The 10,746-nt window shown below is 41.1% G+C and overlaps 2 protein-coding genes across 5 annotated transcripts in view; one reads left to right on the forward strand and one right to left on the reverse strand.

Annotated features, from left to right (window-relative positions):
• The window catches only part of myo9aa (myosin IXAa), an 87,033-nt gene extending 81,547 nt beyond the window's left edge, over positions 1–5,486 (reverse strand). For all 3 annotated transcript variants that reach the window (XM_079736985.1, XM_079736986.1, XM_079736984.1), the window contains exon 1: positions 5,199–5,486. The gene's annotated coding sequence lies outside the window, so the exon portion shown is untranslated. The remainder of the gene's footprint in view (positions 1–5,198) is intronic.
• A 115-nt stretch (positions 5,487–5,601) lies between these two features.
• senp8 (SUMO peptidase family member, NEDD8 specific) lies at positions 5,602–7,540 on the forward strand. 2 transcript variants are annotated; one of them, XM_079736612.1, is made up of 2 exons: positions 5,602–5,652; positions 6,313–7,540. In XM_079736612.1, the coding sequence occupies exon 2, from the start codon at positions 6,336–6,338 to the stop codon at positions 6,975–6,977; it is 642 nt and encodes a 213-aa protein (XP_079592738.1). In that variant the 5' UTR covers positions 5,602–5,652; positions 6,313–6,335; the 3' UTR covers positions 6,978–7,540. The 2 variants fall into 2 exon arrangements, with proteins under 2 accessions (XP_079592738.1, XP_079592737.1); XM_079736611.1 differs by lacking the exon at positions 5,602–5,652 and adding an exon at positions 5,892–5,963.
• The last annotated feature ends 3,206 nt before the right edge of the window (positions 7,541–10,746 follow it).

Below are 10,746 nucleotides of genomic sequence, written 5' to 3' on the forward strand. Positions count from 1 at the left end.
ATGACCGTATGATCCACAGTATGACCGTATGATCCACAGTATGACCGAAAGTATAACAGTATGACCGACAGTATGACAGTATGACCGTATGACCGTAGACTGCCAAGGGCAGATTAGAGTATATTTTGAGAAATAGAAGTCTTCCATACGTGGTGGTATGGTGAGCTTGGTCGGTATGTTAGTATGGCATTTGTATGCCTTAAAAACTTAAAAATCACCAACCATGTTTCTAAAGCATACTGTGTCAAAATCCACTGTCAAACGAATGATGCAAAATTACCTATGTAATGCTTTAAGACCCAGCCTGCATTGAATAGAGGCCACGGTTTAGAAAGGCAACGTCAAACAAATGCATCCAATTTTTTTTTTTTCAGATATCGACTTGAAATTTGGCATGGGTATACTATGGAATCTATCTGCCCTTTGTATACGAACCTATGTGTTCTTGACGCAATGTTAGAGCTGTTTAAACATCGGCGATAAGCATGTATTTCACTTTAAAATGTATATCTCTGCCATCTTTAGCCTTATTGCTATGAATTTCACACAATATAGCCCAACATTCACCTAGAACATGTGTGCCGAGTTTGCAGCTTTTGCACTGAGCATATGGTTCAGACTCTGAAGTTGTTCATCATGACGAATGGTGCATGTATAATAAGTTTCATGCATATTGCACTTTCCTAGTGGAATTGGCAGCCTGTTGAGTATGTTTCACTTCAAAGGCTTGTTATATCACCACCAATATTTAATTCTGGCCCATCATTTTCATCCCAAACTCACGAGTTCTACAAGCCTGCCAAATAACTTTTGATCATGTCGTTTTTGAGATATGGCAGATTTGAAATCCCATCCAGGGGTTTCAGTGTACTGTGAGATGCATTCACATAAATTACATCACCATAGTCTAAAACAGATACGAAAAATTATATTTTCTTATACATAATGATTTTTGAACATTTGACTATAATACATGAACTTCCTCACAGCAAACTAAAGCTATTTCTATCAGAAAATTATTCTGGTACCTGGGCATGACCACACCTACTGCAGATGATGGAAGCTGAGCTTTTTCACTATCCATGGTAGCCAGCTGTCTAATTATTACGGAAATGAATCACCTGAAAGATCCCTGCGCAGAAACGTTGACTTGAATGAGCACCACTGAATCAAACTTTGGAAACATATGTTAGTTTCTGACATCTTGAGAATACTCCCTATAATTTATATTGGGTATGGATATGAACACCATTACCAAAATTACCTCACCCATGCATTTAGCTTGGCTGAGTGACAGGGGCCTATTAAGTCCCATGATTGTTTCAATGGAAGTTGCCTCCCAATGACGCCCTACCTGATCGATCCTTTCTCGTGTTGGGGAGCAGCCAGCAGTGTGTTAGCCCACCATATCAGATAACGTCTGTCTGTCTACTGTCAGCTCACCTCGTACATCCTCTGCTCATCCCCTCTGGCTTCATTCTGACACAACACAGGTTACTACAAAATCCAAAATAAGTCCTTAAGCTATGAGCAAACCTATATAGGATATAGGCTTGTTTTAAGTTAGTAGTTTATATCTGGTTTGGTATAAAACTACCATGACGAAAAGTCCGCTATACACTATATTGGGGATGCCGCAGTCAAGTTCAATAGAAGCACCCACATGAAAACAACCAGTATTGTCCTATTACACAAGAGCACATGCCTCGGGATTAGTGGCCCTACACTACATGTACCATATGTTAATGAGAGGCCAAAGAAGCTATAGTCACCTATGTCACACCCAAAAATACACTCAATCAACGGTGTTAGATGCAACCAATTCAAAGACATGGCTACCAATACAGATCTTGAATGCATTTGTATGCTTGACACTATTTGGGATGTCAGACAATAGTTTTAGTGCTTCGACCACCTTATAAACATCCTTGAAGTCGAATGGCGGTATACATCAAGTTTCGAGGCCTGTATCTAACTCAGTGATTTGCAACCGTAGATCATTTAAAATTAAATTTATTTAATTACTATTTTTTTACAGAAAACTTTATCAAGAAAACCGTACCTTTCAGTCAAAATGAGAAGCATATAATTCAAAACACATGTGTCTAGTTTGCTTAGAAACTATATTAGTCATGAAAGATTTCAACTTTCGTCGCCACTACAAACACTCCAACTGCACTGAATATAGTGCAGTTGGAATATAATGCTTATATATTGTTGCCCTTAATGTTGGGCCACGGTTTCTCAGTTCTGTGCCCTCATTGAATGATTATGTATTTGAGCCCTTTGACTGAAAGAAATACCTATCACTCCTGTGGCTTGTTTCTTTTAAAACAAACTTGGTGTATTTATCATTTAAGAAAGTATAGACATGTTAAAAAGGCATTTCAGCATGGAAAATATGAAATTAATATATGTTGGTTCAATTAACATACATAGGCAATGAATCTGAATGAATTTGTAGGTAGTGGCCATCGCCAAAATGCACCAGAATACAGGAAATCACATCTAACTAATTCAGAATTTTCTGGGGGAGGACCCCCAAAATACATCCATGGCTACGCCCCACACACAAATTTATCACCAGCAACCACTGAAACAGAGAGACACACACACACACACACACACACACACACACACACACACACACACACACACACACGATTAGTTGATGTGTGCGGTCATGTGGCCCTCTGATGGTGATGATGAAAAATTGTGGCCCTCTTAATCATGAAAGTTGCCCATCCCTTATCTAACTCAACCGTTACATATATTTTGTCTGTTGGCTTTATAAAAGTGTTTGGACCATTCAATTATTCTGAGCTTATTTGACTGTTTAAATAGCAGGTTATGTTTACCATTTTATTTCTTGAGAACCACTTTCACTACATGCCCTTTCGGTTTCCTGAGATTGTTACAGCACAAACTAAATCCCTGTGAGGGTCTCTCAAAAAAGGGGATTGAAAAACAAGACTTAAACCTGCTGCACTTTCCCAAGCACAAGATTGGGATGTGGAATTCACTGTAGTGCTGAAACAATGGTGAACTTTAAAAAAGGCTTTATCTTTAAAAGCCTTTAACCTCATCCGTTGTTACTTGTCTGCAATTAGACTCAATCAGGTTGAACTTAAAAAGGGATAAGAAGAAATACCCCCATTCCATGTCATAAGATAACAACATAAAGCAACACAAGCTATTGCCTCCTCCCCATCTCGTCTTCTCTTGGCAGCACAGAGTTAATGAGGGGAAATGCAAAGCACAGGGAAGCTGAGCCTTTGAGGCGAAAGCCTCCCTCATAATGGCACACCAAAAGAAAGGGGGGCTTTGTTTGGTGCAACACAAGCAGGTTCCCCTTTAATGACTTCATGTGCATGCCAATCAATTACGCCACGCAAGCCCATCATGGCTCACGGCGCTGGTGTGTATGTATGTGTGTGTGTGTGTGTGTTTGTGGGGGGGGGGGGGGGGGGGCTGCACGTGATATGTTCTCTCCTGCCCCCTGAGGCTCTGCTTGGTGGTACTGGAGTAGAAGGAAGCAAGAGATTCTGATGCTGACACATTCCGTGTTCTTTTGAATTGATGTCAAATGTAGGTTCCAACAGCACAGATTATTTTAGGAGCTTGGTTGCTTGCTCAGGCCACCGAAGGTAGTTAGAATTATTACTTACGTCAACATGTCAAAGAAGTTTGTATATTTTTGACCCACAAAGCACTTCAGCAATAAATGTAGAAAACAAAATATTTACGATGCTCAAATTCTCTTCAAACAGCAACTTCAGGTGTTAAAGGTGTATAAAATAAGTGTAATTCAACAGGGTTCTGGGGAAAGACCTATTTTAGGATGCCCTTTGTGTCACAATTTCTGTTTACAGGATTAGGGTTAGTCAAAGAACTGTAGTAAAAAGTAAGGGGTCATGTCGAACCACAGAAAGACATTACTGTCCTAGAGAAGGGAACGCTAAATATAAACCGAGGGCTACTTTAAAGTGCTGATGAATTTTTCATGGTTAAGGAGTATAAAACTGCAGCATGACGTGGCTGTTATCTTCTTACAGTGAGTTAGAGAAATAGACAGATAGGCAGACAGATAAAAAGGTCCACCGGTACTTTACACAGAAACAGCCCCGCCCCCCACAAATATATATATATAGACAGACACACAAATACATTCACACACACACACACACACACACACACACACACACACACACACACACACACACACACACACACACACACACACACACAAGCCCAAAGTGACACAAACGAAGCCCTGTGGCTCAGAAATAGAGGGCGAGTCTGGGGGGTTATCGAATGTCAAAAGGGAGCAGTTGGCAGTCGTCTTGACTTGGGCCGCCTCCTTCTCTAGGTCTGCGCTGGCAGCTGGGTCTCCTCAGAGCTCGCATTCCAGCAGGACAGGCCCACCTCACCTGTGCACATGTGAGGGGGAACCGGTCTCTCCGAGGAGCCATGCCACCAGCCATTTTTGAAACAGCAACAAAGTGAGAGAGAATAGCTTGTTGTTTTGTGGTTCCATTCTGAGCAATAATTACCGCGCAGTGAGTAGCAGGCCCCCCATGATTCAGCAGGTTCCTCGCCTCATCAGAGCCAGCTCTTCGAGTACAGTTGCATGCATTATGGACTCTTTTTCTACGTTATTACTAGGCTAGATATTATTGCTGAACTCCACTCAATGATAGATGGAGCCACTACCCTGCCTCGACAAAGCCATAATATTAGGACAGCCCACTCCTCCAATGCCAGTAGCCAAAATCGTGGGAGAGAAAAAAAACAGGATAAAATATATTCTAGTTTGATGAAGAGCACCACAGCTACCTTATCAGCACAGCACATGTGAAGAAACCGTTTTTAATTCAGACAAAGAATGAAGATGGATATTAAACTGTGAAATGATACGACAGCAGCTGCAACTTTTCCAAGTTCTCGTAGCATTCACATCCCAACACACGCCAATGGCCCGTAATGGATAATTCAGAATAGCCTCCCCTCTACCCTTTAGCGTTGCCAGCTATAGCAGCCGTGAGTGTGCAGTTTTCAAGCATGAAGAAAATGAATAATGTGCATGAAAAAACAAGTGATTCAATGAATCGGCCGCTAGTTACTATAGACTAAAAAGATCATTGGCGGTCCAGCGAGGACGGCTGAGCTGATAAGTGACTACTTAAAATCGTTCTTACCTCCAGACAGCGCTGAACGGAATGTTGTAGAATAACAATCTAGTCGGAGTCTTATCTCAAGAGTGGTCAGGGTACTTTTAGTAACACTGATGGAAAGTATCTTTAATGTCCTGTAATCCAAAAAGAACAAATTCTTTAGTTGGCTCTTTTATCTCAGCATACTGTCCAGGTCGCTGGAAGTATATATAGTACGGAGGAGTTCACGCATTTTGTAGTCCGAGATTAATTATATTTTAAAATACTTAAAATCAGTCCTATCCTCTTCGGAAGGATTCGAAGCAAACTCATCGGTCTCTTTGCCCGAGCAGCTAATCAGTGTGGCGACGCGCGTTCACGTAATGCGCATACATGCCTCCCATGGGCGGAGCCGGGGCGGAGCAATAATTCCAATAACAGGAAGTAGCAAGGAAGTAACTATACCCGGCGGCAAGCGCTCCCATTTACAACGATAAAGGTAAAGCATTAAGGTTTTTTAACTATGTGTTGTTGCCTTTGCACGTAGCTTTTTCTGTACATTTTTATATTGTAGTGGTGTGCTAAAGATTGTATACGCATGACATGAATGCGTTGGTGGTCTCCACTGAAGTGATGTGATTGGTTTACAATTTGCAAACAGATGATTCAAGTGAAGTCGGGACGTCCCACTTTGTCCATGCACTATTGACGTAAAGTCACATAAAGTCACATGGACCTCTTTACGTATAATACTGCAATGGGTGACACTGTTCCTTCTTGTTGTGTTTTCCATTCGAATTAATGTATAAGGTACGTGATATTAAAGGAATAATGTCTAATTAATTTTCTCGGTGACGGAGGGTGGGAGTGAATGTACTATGTGATACGATTCAATTAATACAGGCAGTGGCGCTTAGCTAGTATCGCTTCTGGTTTAGAATAAACTACCTTGATCAAACTTATTGTAAAAATTACATACTAACATGGTCTAAACGCGTAGCGACAACTTTGCCTTAAGCTACAAGCTTGCTATTCGACATTTATCTATATTGCGATGTCACTGGCGTTTATTTATAGCTGTTTTATCTATTCGTCCCGCTAGGTAGGCCATTATCTCTTCATACAAATCTTACTGAAGGTAATTCTGTGTCATTTTCAGAAGCCAACACCTTGTTGTTGAAAATGGACCCCGTTGTGCTGAGCTACCAGGACAGCCTCCTGCGACGCTCGGATGTGACATTATTAGAAGGTCCTCATTGGCTCAATGACCAAGTCATTGGTTTTGCTTTTGAGTACTTTGCCGCGGATCGCTTTAAAAGCCTGGGTGAAACCATTGCATTTATTAGCCCAGAGGTCACACAGTTTATAAAGTGTGCTTCCTGTCCAGAGGAGCTGGCCGTTTTCCTGGAACCCCTGGATCTGGCGTCCCGCCGTCTGGTGTTCCTGGCTGTCAACGACAACTCCAACCAGACCGCTGGGGGCTCCCACTGGAGCTTGCTTGTCTACCATCATGGCGCCGCTCACTTTGCCCACTATGACTCTCAGAATGGGGGCAACTCCCTCCACGCGAGGCGCATCGCTGGCAAGCTGGAGCCTTTCTTTGGCAACGGGGGAAAGGTTCGATTTGTGGAGGAGCCATGCCCCTTGCAACAGAACAGCTATGATTGTGGAATGTATGTTATCTGTAACGCAGAGGTCCTGTGTGAGGGGGCTGAAGGGAATAGCTCCCCAGTTCGCCTCCCCGTGCAGAGCATTACCCCAGCTTTCATAACCCAGCGGAGACGGGACTTGTGCAGGTTGATCCACCGACTGGCTAAAGATTGACCCTTTTCGGGCTGTTCCCAATAGCAGAATCATTGAATGCATTCTTATCAAATGCAGAATGGATACCCTACCCCTATCATAAACACAAATGAATGGTTCTCTCTACCTACACAACGTACAGTATCCAAACAATGCACCGGCATGCCTATACAGCTTTTACTTTAAGGAGAATGAAAAAAGTATGTGGTTCCCAAGTGGAGCCTTTCTCGTTTTGATGTTATGCATTTAAAGGGGATGTGGAAATGTTTACATATATTATTGCTCAGGGTCATTTTAAATGAACTAGGTTGACATTACGAATTTTCAACAGGGTGGTACACTTATGTTTGGCAGCTCAGATTTCCCTTTACTTTTTTTAAGGATTTTTGACAAAAATACAGTGTCTTATTTTAATAAGTTTCACATTTGGTATTCCGATGTCTGATATTCTGATATTTGATGATCGATTTTATCATCACATCATGTTATTTTCTTTGGTTTGTGCATGACAACATCGTTATAACATTGCGTGAAGGCTCAACTAGCTGCTGGAAATCTTGCCAAAATATGGATCAGAGGTCCCTTTTGAAGCCCCAATACATTTTTACTATATATATATATATATATATATATATATATATATATATATATATATATATATATTATATATATATATATATATATATATATATAATATATATATATATATAATATATATATATAAAGTTGGCGCGGTGTAGTGAAACACCTTCTTTGAGGTACATGTAAATGGAGAGTATTAAGGAGAGAACTTGGACACTATATGCATACATCTTGCTAAGTGTCTATCCATATAGCTTTCCAAATGTGTGTGTATCCATACAAAGACATACGGTAAGATAACGCTTTATTCAGTGCTGGACTGGAGGTCGACTGCAGGGGTTTGGATTAGGAGCCTTCCCAAAGAAAATGGAGCTAAGCCCTTAACCTTTATCATTTTTCTGTTCTGTCATGGATGTGTAGAAGGAAGGATTATATTTATGCACAAGAATGTGGTGCCATGATGGTAACCACTACCCTAATAAAGCGGATACAGCCGAAATCTTGGTCTGGATTTTTTGTAACTATAAATAGAAAGGTAAACTACTCAAGTAGAAAAATGTTTGGCCTTCCATGTCCAAATAGTCAATTTAACCGTTTAAATAAGTTGATGAAAAGTGAAAGACAAAGTTAGGAGCCAAAGATAATTTTCAGAGCATTTCCATCAAACCATTTTGCCCAGTTCTATTTAAGGTTGCAGGAGAAGGCTGAATGAAGCAAGGCTATTTTAAATTCAAAACTTCTGTCAGTGTGTGAGTGAGGTGATCCTAACATTCCCAAGACGTTAACACACTGCTTCACTCGGCAACATGGTTTAAAAGAGACTGGATCATAAAAAGAAAACACCCTTAAGGGTGTAAATAAAAAAAAATGGGACATATAGGAATGTGCCCATTTGTGTTTGGCTCCTCGAGACTATTATTATCACGCAGTTGCTGGGTCTGTTTCTGTGGTGTCATCTTCAAAGCCTTGAAGACTATTAATTTGCCATCCTAGTTAAAAAAATCGAACACAGCGCATGGTTACTTTTTTTTAAACACATTTATTGTGCCAGGATGCACACTTGAGCTAAGCCGTGTTTGTGTGTCTGTGCACGATGTGTGTGCCACATCAGACCTGTGTGTCTGAGAGCCTCAGCTGCTCTTAAATCTTCCCAGGCTGGACTGATTCCATTCTCCAGACCGCTACCCTTGGCTTACGGTGCTCTTTTACATCCCCTGGTCATATTTCACCTGGATCAACCAGGCTGGTGAGTTTTATTTACTGGTGTCCTCGTAAAAACACACAAAGCCGGGGCACTCGCCACTCTGGCAGCCTAGTTTATTAGCGATACTGAGCTCAGAGGGAAAGAATACAAAGGGGCAATTTGCACAGGGAAGAGCAACAAGTAAGATGGATGTAAGAAAAAACGCTACACATGACACTTACCATAAACCTTGTCTTGGCTTGATGACTACTGATCAAAGTCCAAGTCATGGGGTGGGGGCTGCTCCTGGAGGAATAGTCTTGTGTGGCCTATTGGACCACGACAAAACACAAATGACCCTTCCTTCTTGTCGACTACTTTGCAAAATTGTTTGGATGAATTCGGAGGACAGATACTGTATGTTCTAATAATACTTGTTTGTTTCCAGAGCAGGGAGGATATGCAACTATGCACAGCTCTAATGATTCCAGACTATCATCAGACCTTTAACGTAAAACTTCTAATTTATAACTTGATATGTACGTTTTTAAACACACGCATACGCACACACTGGTTTTACCAATCAGTGTTGTGTAATGGATACCAGCCAGAGCAGTCAAAGTTTCCTTCACAGTTTTTCCAGGTGTTTTATACTTACTCCTCACAGTGGTCCTACTTTACAGTCTGTAATGCATACACACATGTGCACAAACACACACACTATCTCTATCCCTGATAGACCTACACAAACATCCCACTCCCTTTTCTCAAACCCCAACACACATGCATGCGTCTATCTCGAGCCTCCTAATTCCCTTCCAGAGCACTGGAACAGCACGACTCATCCCTTCTTGGCACATCTGAAAAAAACCACAACAAAGCCCCCCCCAAAAAATACTCCTAACTTTTACTCCTGCTGCTCGCATGCAAATGAGTCAGATTAAAAATCGGTTAGTATACGTGAAAACAACATGGAACAAAAACCCACGAGAAGAAGAAGAAGATTGTTTCCCCTTCTCCTCATTTATCCTAACTGGGTTGAGAAGCCATGGTTTGGACAGTTCCTCAAGGGCAGGCTGTACCATCAGGTTAAATGAGTCAAAGCCAACATTGAAGCCCTTTCTGGATAAGTACTCTGTCTCAAATCGTTGACACCACCAGACATGCAAGCACTCTCCTGGTGAGTGGAAGAACTAGTGATGTACACATAGGATGTTACCCACATATTATTCCTACTAAAAGCACTACCTTTCTCTTGAATCCACACCAAGCTTCTGACACGAGTGTAGAAAAAGTGGGTGTCTGAACAGGTCCCAGGAGGTTTATGAAGAACAGATGGCAACAGAGATAAGTGACTAGTGCTAGAAAAATGAAAAGGAGAAGTAGTGAAAAGTAAAAAAACCACAGTAACGCACTACCCAAATAAGTGCTTAAACGCATTATCTAGTGGTCGAAAACCAACACACTTTTGCTTTCGCTCATGTTTTGCATGTGCGCATGTGTTTGGATCTTATCAGACTCATTTCAATCGTTCACAAGTATATTTTGCATTAAAATAAATCCAGGGAAAGCAACCCTGCATTCAGGTCAAGGATCCCCTGAATTGTCCTATCTAGGAGGCAATAGCAAACCTGAATGACGAACATGGCAAATAAACGAATAAGTATCACAAGAATTCAGATACCTCAAATGACAATATACTAAACAGACTGTTGCTAAAGTTTATATAGCTTTCTTTTGGTTGAAATAATCAAATTTTGAGTGAACAAACTTTTTAGGTGAACAAAAAACGTGCGGGCATTACCGCTTGAATCTAACAAAGTGCCTTCCTCTGTGGCCACTCCTAATTGAATGTAGGAACAGTCACTCCAGCACTCAGTGTGATTTTAGAATGGTGACAACTATACTGGTGGTATAAACATCAAAGTATTACCATGCATAGTAATGAAACTATCACGAATAACGTCTATGCAACAGATATGACATAACAGTCACCTTTCAAGGAGCTTGTTTCATTAAATAGCC

This window comes from Pollachius pollachius, assembly GCF_949987615.1.
Source record: "Pollachius pollachius genome assembly, chromosome: 5".
Classification (NCBI taxonomy): Eukaryota; Metazoa; Chordata; class Actinopteri; order Gadiformes; family Gadidae; genus Pollachius; species Pollachius pollachius.